Source organism: Vulpes vulpes, chromosome 14 (genome assembly GCF_048418805.1).
Source record: "Vulpes vulpes isolate BD-2025 chromosome 14, VulVul3, whole genome shotgun sequence".
In the NCBI taxonomy this organism is placed as follows: domain Eukaryota; kingdom Metazoa; phylum Chordata; class Mammalia; order Carnivora; family Canidae; genus Vulpes; species Vulpes vulpes.
Window position 1 is genome coordinate 13,349,906 of NC_132793.1, and position 23,466 is coordinate 13,373,371.

Sequence of the window (23,466 nt, forward strand, 5' to 3'; positions counted from 1 at the left end):
TCAGACCTGGAACATTGCTGCTTGTTTATTCCTCTGCTGTCACTTAAGAGAGGCCTCTTTCTTTCTCTGGATAAAGTGAGACCTTGACATCAGGCATCCTTTGAGAGCATGGATGCTGAGATGAGGGTGTAGGCTTTCCACATGCTGCCTTGATTTTTTCCCCCCCTCGGGATGAGGTGAGGAAGATCTCTGCTTGACTTTGACTGATGAGAGATACTTGCCAAGGTCTCTGGTCTGGATCTTATTGTTCCCTTAAAGGAGCCACCATTTTATGGCTCCTGGAAGACCATCCGTATAGGCAGCCTGCAGCTTTTGAACAAAGGAAATCTATTTTCTCTCTCTCTCTCTCTCTCTCCTTTGTGTGTGTGTGTGTGTGTGTGTGTGTGTGTGTGTGAACTTGTAAAAGGGGAGGGATTGGGGTGTGCAGAGAGAGAAAGAGAGAGAAGGAGAATTCCAAGCAGCCTGGAGCCCAACGCAGGGCTCAATCTCAATCCTGAGATCATGACCTGATCCAAAATCAAGAGTCTGATGCTTAACTGACTGAGCTACCCCAAGTGCCCCAATAAATCTAATTTTTTTTAAATTGAAAGAGACCTGCTTATATTTTTCTTGTAGAGAGTTTATTTTATTTTTGAAAAAGATTTTATTTATTTATTTATGAGAGACCGAGAGAGGAGAGGCAGAGACACAGGCAGAGGGAGAAGCAGGCTCCATGCAGGGAGCCCCATGTGGGACTTGATCCCGGGCTGCCCTAGAAAGTTTATTTTAATGAGTCATGAATGCATGTGGTAAGAGAAATTTCAAAGGACAGAAAGATTTTTTTTTTTTAAGATTTTATTTATTCATGAAAGACAGAGAGAGAGAGGTAGAGAGACTGGCAGAGAGAGAAGAAGGTTCCTCACAGGGAGCCTGATGTGGGATGTGGGACTCGGTCCTGGGACTCCAGGATCACGCCCTGAACCAAAGGCAGATGCTTAACTGCTGAGCCACCCAGGTGCCCCAAGACAGAAAGATTTTAATGAAAAGCCAACTTGCCTGTAACCTCTGATCACCTGTCTCTATACCCTTCACAGCAAGTGACCATGGTTGCCTCTGTTTAGTCTTCTTGGAGAGCTCTTTTCTATACATGCCAGGAGTTTTCAACCTGGGTGATTTTTGTCGGGAGACAAAAAATGGGAGACATTTGACAATCTCTCAAGATACTATTTTTTAAAGATTTTATTTATTTATTCATGAGAGACACAGAGATAGAGAGGGACAGAGACACAGGCAGAGGGAGACGCAGGCTCCCTGCAGGGAGCCCGATGTGGGACTTGATCCCAGGACCACAGGATCACACCCTGCGCCAAAGGCAGGTGCTAAACCACTGAGCCACCCAGGGATCCCTCAAGGTGTTATTTTTAAGTAATCTCTATACCCAATAATGGCATGCTCCACTGACTGAGCCAGCCGGGTGTGCCCCTAGAGACACTTTAATGGTCACAACTGGAATATGGGTGCTGCTGGCATCTGGTGCTGAGCATCCTACAATGCACATGACAGGCTGGAGCTGCCTACCTCCAGGACACCCCCTTCCCCCCAACAAAGACTTATCCAGCCCCAGATATCAATAGTGCCAACACTGAGAAACTTAAGAACACATATATTCATATCTATGTTCCATTTCTTTTTTCCCTCCCCCACACCAATGCTAATGTGTTCTACTGATTATCACCTTTTTCATTAAACAGTTTGGCTTTTCCAGAGCAACACATAAAGATCCACTGCGGTTTTATTTTAGCAGCTGTATTTTATTCCGTTGCAAGGTGAAGTGTTGACTTCTTTGCCCCGGCACCTTATTTATTGGCTCTAGGTGGTTTTGCTGTTGAAAACAGCTGCAGTGAAGACCCGTTTTGCCCATGTGGGAGTGTAGCCATAGGATGAATTCCTAGAAGTAGAGTCTCTCTGGTCAGAGGCCATGTGCGGTTGACATTTTGAGCGATACTGCCAAATTGTCCTCTGAAGGGATGGATCTGATTTATGCTCCCTCCAGAAATGTAAGATCGTGTCTTTTTCTCTAGCATTGGTATTTTTTTCTCTCTAGTTTCCATTTATAGCCTAAGCTGTCTTCCTATCAGCTGAAAAGTTGAAAATGTTGGCAGTAAAGGTGGATTCTGAAGATATTCCCGATATAGAAGGGCAGGGGTGGAAGAAGTCCTGATAAGCTACTATCAGCTGAACGAGAAAGAGAAGTTCTCCTTTTCTCTCTCTGGAGGGGAGGAGAAGTCAAATTGCAGCTGAAAATGCAAGAAAGTTAATTAGATTTGGCTGAACTCCTGAAGGCTGGGACCTGATCCCAGTGCCCCCACCCCAGCTTTTGTGGTTGCTTGTTAGAATAAACATTGCTGTAGTTTATTGACTGGAGAAACTTTAACTATATAATGAGGTGTTTTACCTTCTCCTCATTCCTTTTGATTATGAGTATTTCAGAGTTCAGTCTTTTTAGGCCAAAGTGAAGAGATTGCATTTACTGTAGACACACTGCTATTCACACACACGCGAATATTCTGGTGAGACATAGGTCTCTTTTTATGAGCCCTAGTTTTGGAAGGTTAACACAGACAAAGGTTATGGCAAATCAGGAGGAGGGTTCCCCCCCCCCCTTAAAAATTTATATATTTTAGAGAGAGGATGAGAGAAAATGAGCATGAGCAGGAGAGAGAGATGCAGAGACAGAGAGTGAGAGAGCGAGAGAGAGATAGACTCTGCTGAACGTGGATCCAGATGGAAGGCTCGATCTCACAACCCTGAGATCATGACATGAGCCAAAATCAAGAGTTAGAAGCTTAACCAAACGAGCCACTCAGGGGCTGCAGGAGTTTTCTTCACCCACATAGAATATTAGACTAATACAGGGGTTCTCTCAGCCCTATAGTTGCCAGTAAGAATCATCTGGGGTACTTTTAAAAAAATATCTTATTATGACTAATTTTTTTTTTTTTTAAGGTAGGCTCCATGCCCAGTGTGAGGCTTAAATTCATGACCTTGAGATCAGGAGTCACATGCCCAACTGACTGAGCCAGACAGGCACCCCATTTAAAGGGCCAGTGTCCAACCTTCCCCCAGGCTAGTTAATTCATATTCTCTGGGGGGCAGGGGTGGAGGTGGGAGATCGGGACCCAGGCATTAGGATCTTTTTGTTTAAAGCTCTATAGATTATTTCATTGTGAAGCCGAAATTAATAGTCTGTGCACTACAAATGGGGATGGCAAATTTTATGGCCTTTGGACCAAATCTGGTCCCCCACCTGTTTTTGTAAATAAAGTTTTATTGGAACAGTGTCATCAGTTTATGTATTGTTTATGGCCACTTTGGCAGCCTGTTTATGGCCCGCAGAGCCCGATTTAATCTCTGGCATTTTACAGGAGGTTTGCTGATGCCTGGTAGAGTAGATAGTGTTTTGTTTTTCTTTTCTTTTCTTTTCTTTTCTTTCTTTTTCTTTTTCTTTTTCTTTTTCTTTTTCTTTTTCTTTTTCTTTTTCTTTTTCTTTTTCTTTTTCTTTTTCTTTTTCTTTTTCTTTTTCTTTTTCTTTTTCTTTTTCTTTTTCTTTTTCTTTCTTTTTCTTTTTCTTTTTCTTTTCCCCCCAAAGATTTTATTTATTTATTCATGAGAGACACACAGAAAGAGAGAGGCAGAGACACAGGCAGAGGGAGAAGCAGGCTCCATGCAAGGAGCCCAATGTGGGACTTGATCCCGCGACTCCAGGATCACGTCCTGGGCCGAAGGCAGGCGCTAAACCACTGAGCTACCCATGGATCCCCAAGGTTTTGTTTTCTTTTGGTAACTGCTGTGATTAGACATTATTGAGATTAGTGATGGGAAGTAGTTTTGTGAGATATTTCTTTCTTGGACTTTGTCCTTGAAAGGCTGCCTATTCCCCTAGGAATGCAGCCTGCTTTCTCATTTCTGGAAGCAGAAGTTATAAGACAGGCTTCATCTCCTTCCCCCTTTCCTGTCACATCCTCAGCTTAGCTATTGAAATCTGAAGTCCTCATAGGGCTCTTGAGTTGGATCTTTCTTTTTTGTTTCTGTTTCCCTAGCCCTCCCTCCTCCTTTTCCCTCTTGCTGTTTTATTACTGTTTTCACTCTGTGTGTTCTCTTTGTAAGGCACTTCTCCAATAAATTTGCATACACACCCCCTCCCCTGCTCTGAAGTGTGTGCCATTAGCCTGTCTCCTCTGCGAGCACCTCCAACCCTGTACAAACACATGCACATAGGTACTCACATACATGTATACATGTGCCAGAGGTGGATATGAGTTTTTGAGTCTTAGAGCCCCTTTTCGCAGGAGAAGGTTGGTATCCGTTGGCTTTGAGCAACTCACTTCCAGAATTTCCCTGAGGAGTGCCCTGGAGTATGTTTTTGGGAAAGGGCCCTTCCTAATCTTACCTTGGTGGGGACCTCATTTTGGTGATAAAATCAACTTGGAGCAGTTTTTTGCTCTGGTTAGCTAGCTGTGGGTAGGTTGCCTGGGTTTCATGGGAAGCTGCCCCTCTCCCCCTCTCCCCAGTTGCTTTAAAGGAACGAGTCTCTAGGTGTGCAGGGTGAGAACCTGCCCCATTCCTGGGTGAAGGGGAGGGTGTGGGGGTCATGTTGGGAAATAGAAACGAGCAGAGAATGAAGGGTTTGAGCAGCCCTCATAGTCCAGGCTTCAGATTATACCCTGGGCCCCTTGCACAGCCTGTGGTGGGCATAGGTGCAATGTTGGGGTGGGGTTATTAGGGAGATGGAGGAAGTCTGAGGGTCAGCTCCCACATGGTAGCAGCAGGCTCAGAGGGCGCTTCTCGTCTTTGTCCTTGATGGATGCCACAGGCTTTCCAGTTGTTTTTCTGGGATCAGCCGGGGCAGGGAATGTGCCTGGCATTCTCTGCTTGGGGTCAGTTGGAGATGGGGGGTGGGGTACACCAGAGGGTGGCAGGCTCTGCCTGTGAAGTCTCCCATTTTTTTCTGGGCCTGTACAGCCACCTTTATTTTGTCACTTTCTTCCATTTTCGGGGGTATTAGAGGAAGTGGGGAAGGAATTCAAGCAATGTGAGCTCACAGACCCTTGGTCCACTTGGTCATATAAGGATCTGTGGCAGAAATGGGGAGGGTGGCCAGACCCCAGGCCCTGAGTCTTCCGTCAGAGGCCGTTGCCTGGGATCAGGGAGAGGAGCTTGGACCGACAGTATCCGAGTGAGAAGATACAGGTTTAATATCCACAGCCAGTCCATTCACCCGACTTTAATTCAGATGGATGCCTGAGTCGAAAGGAGGGCCAACAGCTTGGCGAGAGTGGTCTGCCTCTGACATTTGTCTTCCTTTTCTGACTTGAGGTCCAGTCTAGTCGACTAGCAATGAAAAGTGAAGTCTCTGTGATGACTGGGGAACTGGGCCCTCAGTTATGGGGCGGGTTCGGGGATGCACACCCTTTCTCATCTGGGCCTGGCGTGAAAAGTACACTCTGGCCAGACTTGATGTGACTTTATCTGCTGATACCGAGACAATCTCACCGTTACCTTTGGCTCCCGAGCTCCCTAATGATGCGGAGTTCCACAGACAACCATCTGGCTGGGATTGTGCATTTTAAATATTTAAAGCTACCCAGATGACTGTTGGAGTAGATGGGGTAAATCTGCCAGATGTGTTCTGGGACCATTATCTCCCAAGTCAGCCCATGGGCCAGCAGATGATGCTCTCGGGGCAAACCGGAAGAAGGTTAGAGGTTTTCCTCCCGCCACTGCGTTCTAATGTGTGTGTTTGCAGGAAGGAGGCGAAGTGATGAGGGGGGTTGCCTCCGTCTGGTATCCATCTGACGAGGGTGTCATTGTGTCTTCCAGATCGGAGCAAGGCCGAGATGGACCTGAAGGAGCTAAGCGAGTCAGTCCAGCAGCAGACAGCGCCTGTCCCCCTCATCTCGCCCAAGCGCCAGATCCGCAGCAGGTTCCAGCTGAATCTGGACAAGACCATAGAGAGTTGTAAAGCACAATTAGGTATGTCCTTTGGTTTGCTCGCACAGGCACTGTCGTCACCATCCTCACTGTTAACTCTTTGTAGGGTCACCGCCCGGATGAAGCCAGAGTTGGATCGTGGGCTGCTGTTAGCAGCTGCTTGACCTTGGCCCTGTTTGTGCAACTAAAATAGAGTTCCACTCGTGTTGGGATGTTTCAGGTTTGCTAGTCAGTGGCTCAGAGGGGTTCTTTGAATCCCACCCAGCTTATTCTCTGGTTCTGGCCACCTGCAGACTCCAGGTGGAGGTAGTATGGGTGTTTGAAAAGGGAAAGAAAGATTCTCCTGAGTTTGCCCCTGTGCTCCCAGTCAGGACATGTCAGTGTCTTCCCCTCAGGATCAAGTCTGGCCCACAAATGTCCAACACAAACTCTTCTGCTGCAGGCTGAGCCCTTCCCACCTGGCACACGCATCCTGCTTCTATACCTGTTGCCTCCCTTTCTCTTGCCCGTGCTGCCTGCCTTCACACTGCCTACCTGAATCCTTTCCCTAAGGCTGAGCTCAGGCATCGCCTCTTCCAGGAAGTCTCCTCTGATTGCCTTCACCTCCCCATCTGCTGCCTCCCGTGGCACTTTATTGCTTGGAAGCATCAGCGGTCTCTTTGTGTGGGGGTGTCCCTCTAGCCTGGAAGCGAGACTGGAAGCTCCTTGAGGGCAGGAAGGTTGCCTTAATAAGCATATACATTCTCCAAGGTACTTACTTGGTCTTGTGTACATAGCAGATTCTCTGGAATATTGGTTGACTTAAGTAAACAATGCCAGGACGGTATTTGCATAGAAGTAGGGGACGGCTGGCCTCAGGAAAGAGAGCCACACAAGGGTGGGTAAGGTTTACAGTGTCTGTGGGTACTTTGGACCGTGGGATGAGTAAGCTATAGTTAGGAGTCATCTAGAAGGGCCAGAGGAGGACATTCCTTGTTGGATTTTTGTTTGGTTAGGACACTGAATGGCATGGTTGAAATTTTGCAGGCCATTTAAATTTGTGCCTTGGGTCCTTCTGTGCAGCTGATCTGACTCCTCGATTTATTATTCATGTTAATAAGAATTTTAATATTTCTGTTTACCGGCTGTTTCCTGCATACCTTGCATGGTGCATAGATTGTCCTTAAAGGTTGATGCCATTATCCATTCCATTTTGCAGATGAAGGAACTAAGGCTCAGAGACCACAGTCACTAGGTCAGAGTCACACAGTGAATCAAAGTACAAGAGCAGGATTTGAATTCATGTTTTTTGGGCTCTGGTACCCAAGCTTTTCTTATCATATATGTGGTCACACTTGGCCTTGTGTCTGACTGTTAACTACAGTAAGCCTTAGGGACTCAAAAGTCATATCAGATCTGAGTTTTTGTATTTTGGCTTCTTTTGGTTTTGATTGAGCCCTGGTAGAGACATATAAATTATGTAATGATTCTGGTAGGCTGCTCATGGCTTTTATCTGTTTGCAGGTTTCCTTTTAGTATTTCTGGATCAGGACAGTGACCCCACTCATGGCCATTATTCTAGAATGAAGATAGTATAGATTGGGTTTTTCTCACTTGAAAATTTTAGGATATAGTATTTATTTATCTGCAGCCAGATGACACTCGCTGCTGGGAGCAGGATACATAAATTGGTTAAACAGAGTATGCTTTTGCCCATTTGTGTGTGTGTGTGTGTGTGAGAGAGAGAGAGAGAGAGAGAGAGTGTGTGTTTGTGTGTGTGTGTGTGTGTGTGTGTGTGTGTGAGAAACACCTGCTACAAAGTCATTTTGTCTGTCTGTTGATAGAGATGTGGAAATGTGTGACTTTGCTCTTGACTCCACTGTCCGTGGAAGAACAGGGTGGATAAGATGGCAATTCACCTCTGGACCAGCACAGAGCAGGAGGGTGGGCTGGTCACCCAGGTCAGCTGGAAATGGAAGTGGCCAGTGGCTTTGTGGCTCTAGTCAGCCACTGCCTTGCAGGCCTATGACCCAAGAGTGGCTGGATCCTCTGCTCTTTTCCATACAAGCACCCTGTCTTGATTTCTGTGTGAAGTTTCCTGATTTGTGAATTGGGCAATACCTTTATTGTAAGTGAAAAACAAACAAAAAAGTATCTACTGAGCCAAACTCTTGCTTCCTAAATAACCTGTGTGTGCTGGCCAGATGTGGCTTGTGGGCTGTGAGTTGGCAGCCTCTGCTTTGTAAGTCTTTGCCTTATTTCTTTGAGCCCTGGACACAATGGGAAAAGGACTTGAATGCTTTGGGAATTCGTGGGAAGAGCACTGGTGGTCTGTGAGGAACCCTTGCCTCTGTCTTGGTTTTCTTTATGTCCTAGGATAGGTGATTTCTCTGGGCCTCTATTTTCTGATCTGTATAATGGATCCATTTTAACAGCTCATCTCTGTTGTTCCCTTCCCTTCCTCCCATTCTCTACATCCTAAGTAGTTATCAGTGACGCAAACACATAGCTTTGGATAAATTTAAAATTTATGTTGTCTGGTCCCATGCCATTTTTGAATGTCAGTAACTGAAACCCTCTGCAAACCCAAGTTGCATTTATCAGCAGCTCACCGGTAACCCTACCAGGCCAGTGTGATGCGATTTGAAATGTGTTTTTTTTTTGTTTTTTTTTTTTTATTCCAGCATTTGGCGTGGAAAATGTTTGCATTTTGGGTCCTGCTCTTTATTTTGTGACTACGCCACATGCTGGGTTTTCTCTTTGAATTTAGGCATAAATGAAATCTCGGAAGATGTTTACACGGCCGTAGAGCACAGCGATTCGGAAGATTCTGAGAAGTCTGATAGTAGCGATAGTGAGTATATCAGTGATGATGAGCAGAAGTCCAAGAATGAGCCAGAAGACGCAGAGGACAAAGAGGGTAGTCGGATGGACAAAGAGCCATCGGCTGTCAAAAAAAAGCCCAAACTTGCCAACCCAGTGGAGACTAAGGAGGAGCTGAAAAGCACATCACCAGCCAGCGAGAAAGCAGATCCGGGCTCAGTCAAGGAAAAGGCAAGCCCCCAGCCTGAGAAGGACTTTTCAGAAAAAGCGAAAGCCTCCCCTCATCCCACAAAGGATAAACTGAAGGGGAAAGATGAGACCGATTCCCCAACAGTACATTTGGGCCTGGACTCCGATTCAGAAAGTGAACTTGTCATAGATTTAGGAGAAGACCATTCTGGGCGGGAGGGTCGTAAAAATAAGAAGGAACCCAAAGAAACATCTCCCAAGCAGGATGGTAAGTGATTGTACCACTTTCTGGTTTCTTGATTTAGTTTAGAGTGCCACCTTGTGTTTGTATTCCCAGAAGGTACGTGACCCTCCGATGTCACAAAGGGTGGCACCAGAGCACAGCCTTGATTGGCTCAAGTTCACCTAGCTAAGTCACTGATCAGGCCCAGGACTGACCCCCCTTCCCTCCAGCCCCCCACCTGCCCCAGGCCTGCCTGCCTATCATCTGCTTAGTACTCATTCCATTGTGGTTGATTTTGAGCCCAGAAAAATAAAAAGTGGTAGGTGTTTCCGGCAGTCAGTCATTTTTAGCTGAAGCATCTGTTCTCCCAACAGGCTCACTCACTTCCCTAAAGTGTCAACATTTAGACCTGTGACACAGTTGAAATTGTTAGAAGAGTGCAGGTCAAAGATCTTGATGAGTTCAGCTTCCTTTCATGCTGCCCAGACACCTCACCAGTGCCTTTTCTTACTGGAATAGGAGAGTATTTGGGGAGGTGGTCCCAGAATGCTGAGTGCTCCTTGGGGCAGTAGACATGGAGAAAGCATTGGATGGGGGGCACCTGAATTGGTGTTCCACCGTCTATGTGTTTCATGGACCTGAGTCCAGGATTTCTCAGCCCTGGCTCTATTGACGTTTTATGCTGAGTGGTATTTTATCCTCTACAATGGAGCATGTTTAACAGCATCCTGGGCCTCTGCCCACTGGATGCCAGTAGCATCTGCCCAGTTGTGGCAGTCAAGGATGTCTTGCCATTCCCTTTTGTTCCTTGAGAAGCAGAATCTCCTCTGGCTGAGAACCAGTGCCTGATCCGAGTGGTACCCCCATTGCTGCTGTTACAGATTGAACCAACAGTAGCTGCCTGGAAGCCTGCGTGGCCCAGGCCTCTTGGCAAACCTTCCAGATGGAATGTGTGAATGATGTGAAGGGTGTCCTTCCCATGGACAAAGCAATCTGCACCTTTTTTCCATTGGTTTGGCGAATGGATATGAGGGGATTCCAACGTACGCAAGACAGATAATGCAGAATTAATTGAGGGCCCAGGAAAAATGTTGCCTAAGGACAAACTGGAGGTCGTTGCTATAAAATTTTATGTAGTTTGTGAGTACCATCAGGGAAAAGTAGGCTCAATTTCTGACCATGCCCTACTTTTGAGGGGAGCTGATTTCTCAACCCAACTCTTGAGTAAGATGTGATTCTATGCCCCCCTGGGGATTTCTGAATCTGGCTGCTTACAGGAAGTTGGGGATGGGCCTTGAGAATCTTTCTTCTGTGTCCTTGTCAGCCTGGACTGCCATGGAACCTCAGTTGTTAGGGAGAGAAAATTCTTGCAGTTTGTCAGTGAGGATGGAATGAAATGTGCCTGAATGGTGCAGTGGAGGGAGAAAGAGAAGCAGTTGACTGTGGGCAGGAAGGATAGAATGCCATTCCATTCCTGAGTCACCTTAGAGTTTATGGGTAGTCTCTAAAAATTCTGATGATGTGTGGATTGGGGTTTGAGGCAAATGTGGCAGAAAATAATCAGGGAGTGCTATTTATTCCATGTGGTTTATGGGAATATTTGGGTATAGAGATGGCAGTGCTCCTGTGAATGATATAGCTATACTGTTCCTTATTTTCTGAAATACAGCTTTTGATGGATTGGTTTTATGCCTCTTCCCCTTCCAGAAAGAATCTGTAACAGACTGACAAGAAGATTTAATCATGAGACAAAATGATGAAAATAAAGTCTGTAAAAGATAAAAGTAGAATAGTAGGAGGTTCTGGGAAAGTTTAGGCACAGGAATAGGTTCCAGCCTTCAGGATTGGCAAAATTGGGCTTTCATGTTGGCTGTGAGCTTCCTAGCAGTCAAAGCAAAAAGGGAAATACTTTAGTCCCTTAAAAGGTCTCTTATTTTTCCAAAAAGTTGGGGAGGAGGGGAAACCCAATTGATTAAATGAAACACAGCTCTTCCTTGCACTGAAATATGTCCAGGGGATCCCAAGTGAGTGGTGGATGTAATTAAGCTGAAGATGATTCTAAAATATGATTCAGTTAGGGTGTCATCCCAGAGGTTGGAACAAAGACCTACCAGTCTTAAATCTAGAGCCGTTTGATGGTAGTTTTGGTCTTGAAGAATTGGCTTTGTATCAGATTCTGCAGTAGAGCATTTTTTCTTTTCTTTTCTTTCTTTTTTTTTTTTTTAAAGATTTTATTTATTTATTCATGAGAGACACACAGAGAGAGGAGAGGCAGAGACACAGGTAGAGGGAGAAGCAGGCTTCATGCAGGGAGGCCGATGTGGCACTGATCCCAGGACTCCAGGATCACATCCTGAGCCAAAGGCAGACGCTCCATCACTGAGCTACCCAGGCATCCCTAGAGCATTTTTTTCAATGGTGTATTTTCACTTTCAAGTTTATTAGGTAAAGGGCATATTACAGTGTGCCACGGTGACCTTCAGCTCACCTTTAGCCAGGAATGCTGCTTATATGTAGAATAAGCAGCCTGAGGTCGCAAAATAGCTTTCTAGTTGGTGATCTCAGGATAGAGGCAAAGGGAGGCTTCCTTAGAGACCCCGCTGTGCTTCCCTTACAACACCGGTATAATTTCCATCTTTCTCTTAGAAAGACCCCCCTTCAAGTACTAGAATAAGTAGGTTAATTAAGTAGGGGCAGCTTCTGGAGTGTTGGCCTTGAAGAGATTCACCTTTTCTGGGCTCTCGGTTTGATTATACACTCCAAATTTCTGGGACAAATGGAATTTCCTACCCCCCCCCCCCACTTCCCCCAGTAAACCATTAGAATCTTCTAGAAATCAAAATATTTTAGTATCTAATTGGTAACCCCAAAGGGTACTTTGAGCCTAGAATCTTTTTTTGGATTGCACACTCCACAGTTTTTTATTTGGAACAGAGGGCCAGCCATCACCACCGCAGAGCAGCAGCCCACCCACAAAGTTACTCTTTGCTTCTGCAAATCAGTAGAAAGAAAAGGACCTATTTGTGGTTGTCCTTTGTCTGAGGAGAGAGGGGCTAGGTTAGCTTCTCAACAGTAATGATATATATATATTTATCACCTGGAAGGAAAGAGAGGCACGGAAGGTGCTTCTCTGCAGGTTAGAAGCTCCACCAGGGGACTGCTCTGGTGCACCGCTCTTCGGAAACCTGGGTTCAGAGCCCCCTTTCCTCCTGAAACGTACAGGGGCTGTATCCAGTATCCAGCACGCAAAGTCATCCCGGCAAAGGATCAGGGTTCCTCACTGTGTGAAGAGCTCCCTCCCTTTCCGGCTCCACTTATGAACTTGGCTGGGCTCTTCCTTCCTCTCCAGAGGAGCAGGAAGGCGGAGGAGAGCCAGACAGATGGGACGACCACCAAGGAAGCTCCCTGCACCCCCTGGCCTCCTGAGTCAGGAAAGTCAGCTCCCCCCCCCCTTTCTTTTTTGTCTGTCACTCTCCTTGACTTCCTAAAACCTAGGGTACTGAATATCCTTCCTAGAATAATCAAGGTCATGTCTTTTCTGGGTTACATAAATCTGAAAGGCACTTACGTCAAGGTACATTGTCTAATAAGTTGGGGATGCTGACTTGTACCTGTGTATTGTGTGTGATCCCTGGGCATCCTCTCTGGGGGGCAGACCCGCTCCACTGGTGGCAGGGACCTCGGCGGTGATAACGGACCCCCCTTTACAAATGAGCACAAGGAGGCCACCCCTTCTGTGCTGCTCAGTGCTTCTGGCTCTAACCCGCCTTCCTGCCACTCCTCACTGCCTGCTCTCACTGACCAAAATGCTGGCTGCTCCTGGACACGTCTTGGCTGACGCAGTCACCCTCCAAATTCTCACTTCCGCCTGTTGAAATCCTGCCCCTCCCTCACAGCCCCCCCTCCCAGAAGACAGATTCCCGGAAGGCAGGCTTTCCCAAACTTGTCATTTACATTCATTATTTTTGCCCTTCCCAAGTCTTGCTTTGTATAATCATTGACTTCATATTTTTATTTAAAGCTACTCTAAAATAAACTGCTTTTAAAGCTCATTTTAGATGTATATTTGACCATCACACCAGTTATTGCCTGATAAAAGGTGGCAGTGGGAATAAACATAATCAGAATTAAAAGCAGGGCCTATGCTTCCCATGATGAACAATAAGTAACATGCAGAATTGTCGAATCACGAATCACGATATTGTACACCTGCAACAAATAGAACACCGTATGTTAACTCGACTGGAATTAAGTGGAATAAAAAACATTATAAAACAACATCAACAGCAACAAAGAAGCAAGTCTCCTTAGAGATAAATACCATGGTGTTGGGAAGGTTCTGGCTATGGAGTGGAATTCCCTTTAGTCCCAGGGGTCAAGGCCATTAAGAGCACACTGGGACTTAGTCCTGGAGGGAGTCAGAGGTCAAGGGAGACTCTCCTTCTGGGTGACTTCATGTTTCCAGTGCTTTGGCCCTTGGGAAGTTACCTGATACTTAGGGGTACAGGCTCTATAGGTTCTTTAGCCAAAAGGATTCTCTTAATCTCTGGGTCGACTTTGGCCGGGTGTTTCACAAAGTGCTTACCCAGTTCTAACCATAACACAAGACAGCTTGTGGTGGTTCTGTTCATCCACTCACTGGTGGACAGCTTGAGGGCAGGGGCTGGGTCTAGTTCGCCTCATTTGCCCCAGAGGCCCCTATAGGAGCCTCCGATGTGGGCGAGAAGAGGCCGACACTCTGAGATAGATACGCAGCAGCGGCCTCTGTGGATAAGGTGAGATGTGCTCCTCCATCGGGGCTGGGGTCCTCCCACACTGAATTTGTTCAGCATTCTTGGTTGGTCTTGCTTTGTTTAACCCAGAACGTGCTGGAGAAGAGAAACCCCGCAGGTGAACCTGAGTCCAATCTCTCCTCTTCTGTCCCCCCCCCCCCCCCCCCACGCATCAGCTTTAGTTGTAGGCAAAGCTCCACCGTCCACTACGGCGGGCAGCCAGTCCCCACCTGAAACTCCGCTCCTCACCCGCTCCTCCTCCCAAACACCCACGGCTGGTGTCACGGCCACCACCAGCACCACGTCCACGGTCACGGCCCCTGCCGCCACCGCCGCTGCCACCACTGCCGCCGCCACGGGAAGCCCGGTGAAAAAGCAGAGGCCGCTTTTACCGAAGGAGACTGCCCCGGCCGTGCAGCGGGTCGTGTGGAACTCGTCAAGTAAGTTTCAAACGTCTTCCCAAAAGTGGCACATGCAGAAGATACAGCGCCAGCAGCAGAGCCAGCAGCAGAGCCAGCAGCCTCAGTCTACCCAGGGGACGAGATATCAGACCAGACAGGCTGTGAAAGGTACCATGCCCCCTTCTGTTCAACGTGGCGCCCACTCCCTCCTCGCCACATCGACAGGAGAGACAGAAATGTTTTTCTTTTTTTCTTCTTTTCTTTTTTTTTCAGTTCTTTTTTGTTTCATGGCCTTTGTATCTTGAAGGCCTCGCGCATTCCATGTGGCATTATTTTTAAAAGTTGTTTTGCGACTTGTTTTTTTCACTTTTATTTTTTTTCCCCTCTGTGTTAGAAACAATACATGCATATAGGCTTCTTAGAGAGGGGTAAAATATTTGCCCCACAATCTGTTGTCTTGACTGAACTTCCATTCCATTCTTCACCCTTTCTCAGTAGCCACTGTTAACCGTGAAACCTTTTTTATGCATGTATGCATATATATTTATGTATATATGACTCTTCATAAAAATAGTACTTTTTTTCTTTTTCCTTTTTTTAAAACATACAAATGGTACCATACTGTTTTTTTCTTCTTTTTTTCTTTTTTTTTTTTTCACCCATCAGCATGTTTTGGAAGTTCATCCATGTTAGCACATATAGCTCTATCTATGTTATTTTGGACTGCTGCGTAGTATTCCACAGTTGATTTAAGTCAAGTATTCCCCTACTGATGGGCATTTAGGTTGCTCCTAGTTTTTTTCCTTTTTTTTTTTTCTTCTGTTGTAAGCAGTGCTGCAATGAATACCTTTGTGTAAATTTTCTTGTGCACACCCATGAGCCTCTTAGCATTATTTTGGGAAGAGTATGGTGTGAGGAATTGGTAGCAAAGGGTACCTTGATAACTAGAGATTAGCCACCTACAGAAGAAGAGCCAGCATCAAGCACCAGTTGGCGAAGTTGTGGAGTCAAAACCATCCCCAGCCATGGAGGAGGCTCCATCTGGCATTGCTTGGATGAGTACCAGTTGGCCCAGCTTTCGTGAGCGCTAATGCAGATCTTGTCTCGCAGGGAAGCCCACATCTAGATCCTTGGAGGTTGGGGTCTTTGGTTGAAACTCTCAATACTGAGTGCATCCTAGTGAGTAGAACTGTAAAGAGTTGCAGCAGGATATGGATCGAAAGGTAGCCAGGTCTCGAACAGCCCCTAAGAACCCTTTTGAAGACTGGAGGGAAGGAAGATTGGACAGGTGCAGTGGGAGTGCAGCTGGATTGCTCTCGGTATTTAAAGAGCTGATGGGACGGGATTGAATCCTAGTTCCAGTCTTTTTTTTGGTGTGTGTTTGTACCCGGTAAAAATTAGGAGCTTCTCCAGGGGAATTTAGGTGCTAGCAAGAAGAGGCCCATTGATGGTATGGTCCCCAGTTTCCAAGTTGTCTTGTGTCAAAGTCAAAGCTGGATACTAGTTAACCTGGTAAGGATGGGTTGTAATCAGTATGTACTATTACAACAGGGAGAAAGTAGTCCAGCAGGAACTGAAGTCATTCCCAATTTGTACAGAAGTGACTGGACGTTTTAAAAGGAGGATGAGTGTGGTGAGGGTGGGAAAGGACTGCGTAGAGACTCCAGTAGAGTCAGTGAGGTGAAATTTTACAAAAAATGGGAAGTAGTGGTTGGTCCATGTGAAACCCATACGGGGTTGCCAATAATGCTTTTTGGAGTTAGACTCCTACCATCCCATAGAGACCAGGAGACAGGGATCGTTGAGTGTTGGCTAGAACAAATGGTAAATTCACTTGGCAGCCTTGGTTTCTCAGGCAGGTACTTTGGCAGCGGGGACTGGAGTCATCCTAGGGATGTGAACTTGAGCTGTTGGAAACCATGTTAGTGTTTACGGAAGGCTTTATGGGCCAAGCTTGAGGCCTAGTCCCAGAAAAGGCTGAGAGGATCCTGGCCAGAATCTGGTCACGAGGAGAATCTCTGTCACTTGAAAGTAGAAGAGCTTAAGCAATGGACGTCAGGGACCTCACTCCCTCTCCGCAGCTTCTTGCTGGGTTGGGCCCTTCCCACAACAGTGGGGTGACCGGGACCCTTTGCTTTCCTAGCTGTGCAGCAGAAGGAGATCACGCAGAGTCCATCCACTTCCACCATCACCCTGGTGACCAGCACTCAGTCATCACCCCTGGTCACCAGCTCGGGGTCTGCAAGCACCCTCGCATCCTCAGTCAACGCAGACCTGCCTATCGCCACTGCCTCCGCCGACGTCGCTGCGGACATTGCCAAGTACACTAGTAAAGTGAGTGCTGTGGTGCCGGGCTGGGGGCTAGGGGCGTGTCCTGCCGGAGGACCGACTTCCTGTTGGGAACCAGGAGGATCACAACCTCACAGGCTTTATGGGGTGCTCAGGAGGGGAGATCCTGTTTTTCCTGAGGATCTCCAAGTCCAAATTCTTCCATCTGCGTCTAACTGTTGAATCTAAGCAGAGAAATCTTGAATGCACTGCATCTTACTCTGAGGCCTTTGATTCTACAGTCAGTACATAGCTGGAAAGTGACATGACATCGATTACCTTTGAGAATTCATGTCTCTCATTTGACAGAGTTTCCTTAACACGCTGTTTGTCATTTAATAACAGACCAAAGGCGTTGGTTTGCATTTAGTAGCCACGTGGAACAAAGTGACTGAGTCTTAAGCAGGAGATGTGTAAGGTATGATGTTAGGCCTAGATTTTTCAGGAACCAGGATGGCCTAGGGAGTACTGGATTCTGTCCTGATTTTCCCACCCTCTGGGGCACGGTGACCGGATTCCCCGAAGTGGGTTCATTGATGGGTGTTCTCTCCTGCAGGCTCTTTGTTTGAATTTGCCAGGTGCTTCTGTGCTCGCTCTTGAATTCAGGTGGATCCATCCTAGAGCTGTTTTCACCATCATGTGAGAGTGCACTGGAGTGTGTGTGTGGGTCCATGTGGGACTGCTTGGTAGCAGAATAACCACCAGAATGTCAGCTCCCTGAGAGCAGGAGTTGGTCTATTTTGCTTACCTCGAAGGCCTAGAAGAGTGCCCGGTACACACAGTACGTGTTGGTACAGAGTTATCAAGTGAATGCATGCTGATTGATGCCTGACTTCACTTCATCAGGCTTGTTACTCTCAGTGGTTGTTAATAGTAGTTACTGAGTAATAACCTAGTAAGAAAGAGTATTTATTATATTACTAAGCAGGCAGTAATAATAATTTACTCTTCACTAATGAGTAAATTACTAATTAGTTGCTAATGAGTAAACTATCCAGGTTTATAGAAAAAATGGGTGACAGTTATTGGGAATGGTCATATCTAGAATTCTTGAAGTCTCATGGTAAAGATTCCTTTATTATATTGTGTTAAAAGTAGGCTCCCTTTTAGTTCTGGATGACAAGAGACATTTATTATCTTTTACTGATGTGTTTTTGTTGGTCATTTCCTTTTTATTCCTTCTTTCTAGGTGTATCAGGTATCACTTGATAACAAATTACCACAAAACATAGCAACTTAAAAGAATGTACATTTTTTAAAAATAAGATTTTATTTATTTATTCATGAGAGACACAGAGAGAGAGAGAGGCAGAGAGAGACATAGAAGGAGAAGCAGGGTCCTCACAGGGAGCCCGACGTGGGACTCGATCCCTGGATCTGAGATCATGCCCCGAGCCGAAGGCAGTCACTAAACCGCAGAGCTACCCAGGTGTCCCAACAACGCACATTTCTTATCTCACGGTTTCTGTGGTCAGGAGTCAGCATGGCTAAGCTAGGTGCTCTGCTTTAGGTCCTCTGGCAGGCTGCTGTCAAGGTGTCTGCTAGAGTTGGGGTTTCATCTGAAGGCTCAACCGGGAAAGGATCTATTTCCTTTAGAATTTACTTAGGTGGTTGTGAGTAGGGTTCACTTCCTCGAGGGCTTTTGGGTTGCGGGCTTCAGGTCCTAGCTGGCTCTTTGCTGGAGCCTGCCCTCAGTTCTTGCCTTGTGGGCCTTCACAATTGGCTGTTTGCTACCTCAAAGCCGGTGATAGAGCCTGTTAGCACGATGGAAGTCAGCCTCATGTCACCTGATCTCAGAAGTGACAGCCCATTACCTTTGTCACATTTCTGTAGTTAGAAGTAGATCACTAGGCCAGCGTACACTGGAAGGGAGGAGATCCCACAAGGTCACAAACATCAGAGCCCTGGGATCACTGTCTGTTACATTGGATAAGATGGTAGTACACTTGCTAATGTTTGGGTAGTGGCGCTCCGGGCCAGACACTGCTGTAAGTGTCGGTTACATTATGCTCGTATGTTACTCATTTGGCCTTCATGACAAATTGATGAGGTAGATACTATTATCATCCCCATTTTATGGATGAGACAACTGAGGCCTGTCAAAGTTACACGGTCTGAATGGTTGAGCTGGATTTGAATGGTAGCAGCCAGGATCTAGAGAGTGGCTTTGAGCCGGTTTGTGAATGCCCATGAAGCCTACTGACCACAGATGTTCAGTGTCCATGAATCGATTGTTCTTGCACGTGGCTTTTTAAAGCAACCCTACCTGACGTTCCCAAGTCCTGCCAATCCCCTTCCCCTCCCCTACTCTCCCACCCCTTCCTTCCTGCCCTCCCCAGCTAGAGAGAGAATCAGAACTGGTCTTGGGCATAACTTTGTCTCTCATTTAGTAAGTCTGTCCTCCTTTTGAATAAAATACATGAATTGTTACTGAGTCCCTGAGTGTCAGAATAGGAAGGATTCAAGGCGCAGTTATTTATGGCCATTCTCAATTCTAGTCTTAACTGTCCACCAGCTAGTATTGATTTAATATTTTTATGTAAGTTAATTTTACTTAAATTGACTAAGTTAAGAAACTAAAATAAAATTGGGTCTAACATTGCCAGATCACCATTCCTTGTCAAGGCTTGAAGTGTAAGCCTATTTTTAGAGAGATTGTCCTAAAAGTGTTTGGTACATGCTGGCACCAAATTGAGACTTTCTTCCTAATGTGGTGATATGCAGGATTACAGGAGAATGGGAAGGCGTTCATTTTTTCATTACTGATTTAAGGTGGTTGGTTTTGCCTAAATGGTCTCGTGTTCTGGCTGTCTAGCCTTAGACTACTTTCTAGTGATTTTTTTTTTGGGGGGGGTCTAAGCTCCTCGTTTACAGATGGAGAAACTGAGACCTACTGAGTGGACCTGGCTCGTGGTTTGCACTGAACTAGTTTTCTGAGCTCCTGCAGTGAGTTTGATTTCATTACCTTTGGCGGCCCCCTTTGCTCTTACAGCAAAATTGAGGGGTGAACTTTTTGATAGACATTTTCTTTGCAGTTAAGAAAATGAGCACAGTGACATATTTTCGGAGCTGATGAACTTCCCTGCCTCAGAGGTGACCTGGAGTCGAAGACCCAGATTTGTGTGTTTTGGCAGAAGGGTGCTCTTTAGTGATGTTGCGTTCTTTGCTATATTTGGAAGAAAGAGTGAAAATCTGTCTACAAATCCATGATTTCTTTAAAATGGAATGTAACCATTGCATTAGTAATATATTGAATTTCATCCACTTTCTAAAGTTTTCTTGTAAAGCAATTTAGTTTTAATATTTAAAACTGACGTGTTTGGTGCAGCGGGGCAGGAGGCCCAAACAGAACGACTGCAGAAAGCACAAAGTGTTTTTCCTGGCTGCATCTGTGTGTGGCCTCCGAAACAAGCTAGCAGTGAAAATCTCAACAGACATCGTGTTCATTTTTCTCCCATTTTGGGGTGAACTTGGGGTTACTATTTTGGGGGTTGGCAGTTTCTTCATTATAGCTCATGTGAATTTTCTGTTTTTCTATAGAAATAAGATGAACAGGTATTTCTTTCTGAACACCTACTCTGTGGCAGGTACTGAACCATATCATAGTCTTCACATGGATTTCTCATGTAAACCTTGTGCATACCCTAGATGGGGACACTGTAGTTACCCCCATGGCTCAGGGAGAGGGTGATGGCAGGAGAAAATCACAGGCATCAGATATAAGGGTGGTCTGGGTTTTGCTTTCTTGCTGGATCAGAGCAAACTGCAAAACACAGTGGAGACTTGGCCGCAGCCAGGCCAGGCCTGAGGCCTCACGTTCGGTCTTCTGTCCTCCCCTCTTTCTCTTGGGATGGGGGCAGGATCAGCCAGCAAGTGGGAGGTTGGAAAGAAATCCTCCTGCAGATAGATACCTTCAGACAGCAGGGAACTAGGTGCTTGCTATGTGAACCTGAGCCCATGTCACAAACTCGCTGATGCCTTCCGGCTTCAGATAATGAAAGTGAAGGAAGATGGGAAGCCGACTGGCAAGGCAGAGAATGGATGCCCTGACCAAAGCCTTCAGATAATGAACCTGCTCTGTCCACACAACGGACTGTATTATTTGTCCATCAAAAGGAATGAAGTACTTAGAGGCCCTGCGACACAGATAAATCTTGAAAATTTTGTGCTAAGTTGAAGAAGGACCACATATTATGTGATAATTATGTGATAGACACAAAATATCTAGAGGAAGCAAATCCTTAGGTGTAGAAAGCAGATCAGCGGTGGGGTGGTGGGTCAGGGGTATGGGGGGTGATAGGGCTCTTAAGAGGGGTAGTGGGTTTTCTTTTTGGGGTGACGTGAAGGTTCTGAACCATGGGGATGGATGTGCAACTCTGAATCTACTAGAAGCTATTGACTTGTGCACTGTAACGGCTGAATTGGTATATGAATGAGATCTTAATAAAACTTTTTTTTCTTTTTTTTTTTAAAGTGGTAAGGAATTAAGAAACAGTCACAAAGGAAACAGTCCCTCCCTCAAATCCTCAGTGCTGGCCACACCAAATATGCCTGGGGCCCAAATTTGGCCCCTCCAGATTAGCCATTGCCTCTAGAAACTAGCTTTATTTTGTAGGTGATTCATCACTGCCCTGGTTTATACCAGTTTCTCAACCTTAGGACTAGTGACACTGTGGGCTGGAGGATTCTTTGTTCTGTGCACTGTAGGGTATTTAGCTCATCCTTGGCCCCAACCCACTAGATGCCAATCCCCCCCCCGCCCCCCCCCCCGCCATGACAACCACAGATGCCTCCCGTCCCATGAGGGGCAGATCGCCCCCTGTTGAGAACCACTGCTGTATGTTAGATTTTTAGATGTATGTCATCTTGAAAAGCCCCAGGGAGATGATCACCTGAATTGTTTCTGTTTTTATCTTTCAGATGATGGATGCAATAAAAGGGACGATGACAGAGATATACAACGATCTTTCTAAAAACACTACCGGAAGCACAATAGCCGAGGTCAGAGATGACACGTAATTCTTCACTTGCTAAGAATGTTTTATGGGCTGCTGTAAAATGGTGCCAGGAAGCAGCTTCTCTGGAAGTCCCTCCAGGGGGCTCTGCCAATTGTGGTTGTTGGGGAGGGTACTTCTTCATTTAGTCAGAAGGCTGGCTCTGTGGGGACGCACCCTGCTTTGTGTGATCAGAGGACAGGCACCAAACTGGAGCCTGAGTTCACCCCCTGGTGAAATTGGAGATCCTTCCGCTCCTTTGGCCCCGTGTATAATTGTCTCCTGGCTCTGTGTAAGCATGGACTTTCTTATGCAAGTGATCTTTGTTGTCTAAGACTATGTACAGAGAGCTTCCACAATTATGCAGTTACCTAGGGAATAGAATGGTTAAGACATTAAATTGTCCACTTATCAAGTGACCATTTATAAAAATAGGCCTCCTTGACCTTCCTTCCTTAGGCGAACTCACTGTAAGCCAGATGCACAGGGGTCACCAGGTGAAATGACTAGTGGTGGGATTTTTTGAGGTCATTGAAAATAGTGTTGCAGACAGGGAAATTCCATGCAATCTGTGGGCCTACGAGGGCCTGGCAGGGTGAGGCTGGCACTCAGAAGAGGAGAAAAATCTCTGGGAAGGTATCCCAATAGGCTTTCAGCAGAGAACGATGTGAATATAAAGCTTTGAGAGAGGTCCTGAGAATCAAGGAGTCCCCTGGGATATTTTGCTCGTGTGACCCTCTTTATGATTAGGCCAAGGATGTCCAACAAGAAGGGACAATGTTGGCTTAGAACAGCCTCCCCTGACCCCTGCCATACTTCGTTATTTTTTTAAGAACTGGCATATGGTTGAAAATACAGAACCATAAATGTCTCCCTTAAAACCTTGGGATCCAGATGTGTGCTAGAATTTTTCAGAATTTAAAGAGGCAATATATGCCCTCTCCGCCCCAACATTTCTGTGAAATATGCTTGTTCACGCCATGTGGGATAAATCAGGGTTTCTCAACCTCAGCACTGCTGACGTTTGTGCCAGATAACTCTCTGTTATGGGGGCTGGCCTGCCCATTGTGGGATGTTTAGCAGCATCCCTGGCTTCTACCTTTTCTTGGCGGTAGCACCCTCCAATGTGACTAACCGGATATCTTCAGATGTTGCAGTGTCCAGAAGGGAGCTGGGAGGGCAAAATCACAAGTAGAGAAGGACTGTGGTCCTCAGACTCTGTAAATAGCCCCATAGCAGTTCAGGCTGAGTTTGTTTTTTCCTGCCCAAATGAATTTTGTGCAACACATACCTCTCCCTCCAAAAATACCCTTTGTTTTTCAGAGACGTTAGGCGTGGAATTTCAGGTGAATGCCTGTGGATCCCACCTAAAATGTTACATGAATAAAACAAAGCTGTCTTTACTTGTTTTAGTTTCATTTTTTAAGACCAGAGTTCTAATCAACCCCTTCCCCCCCCACCTTTAAGATTTTATTTATTTATTCATGAGAGACACAGAGTGGCAGAGACACAGGCAGAGGGAGAAGCAGGCTCCCTGTAGGGAGCCAGATACAGGACTCGATGCCAGGACCCCTGGATCACAACCTGAGCCAAAGGCAGGCAGTCACTCAACCACTGAGCCACCCAGGCGTCGCTCTAATCAATCTTTGATGTTTTTATTTATTATGAAAATCTGGTCCTTGTTTTTACTTTATTTATTTATTCATTCATTCATTCATGTTTAAGCCCTCTGCCCAGGGCAGCCCCGGTTGCCCAGTGGTTTGGCGCTGCCTTTAGCCTGAGGTGTG

General features: G+C 46.1%; 1 protein-coding gene across 50 annotated transcripts in view; it reads left to right on the forward strand.

Moving 5' to 3' along the window:
• ZMYND8 (zinc finger MYND-type containing 8) overlaps nt 1–23,466 on the forward strand; it is a 125,663-nt gene that overhangs the window by 85,114 nt on the left and 17,083 nt on the right. For 22 of the 50 annotated variants that reach the window (XM_072735671.1, XM_072735677.1, XM_072735670.1 and 19 more), the window contains 5 exons: nt 5,860–6,012; nt 8,720–9,229; nt 14,133–14,525; nt 16,501–16,691; nt 21,606–21,686. In XM_072735671.1, coding sequence (XP_072591772.1) covers nt 5,860–6,012; nt 8,720–9,229; nt 14,133–14,525; nt 16,501–16,691; nt 21,606–21,686 — 1,328 coding nt within the window. The remainder of the gene's footprint in view (nt 1–5,859; nt 6,013–8,719; nt 9,230–14,132; nt 14,526–16,500; nt 16,692–21,605; nt 21,687–23,466) is intronic. The other 28 variants (XM_072735686.1, XM_072735697.1, XM_072735678.1 and 25 more) reach the window with 3 other exon arrangements.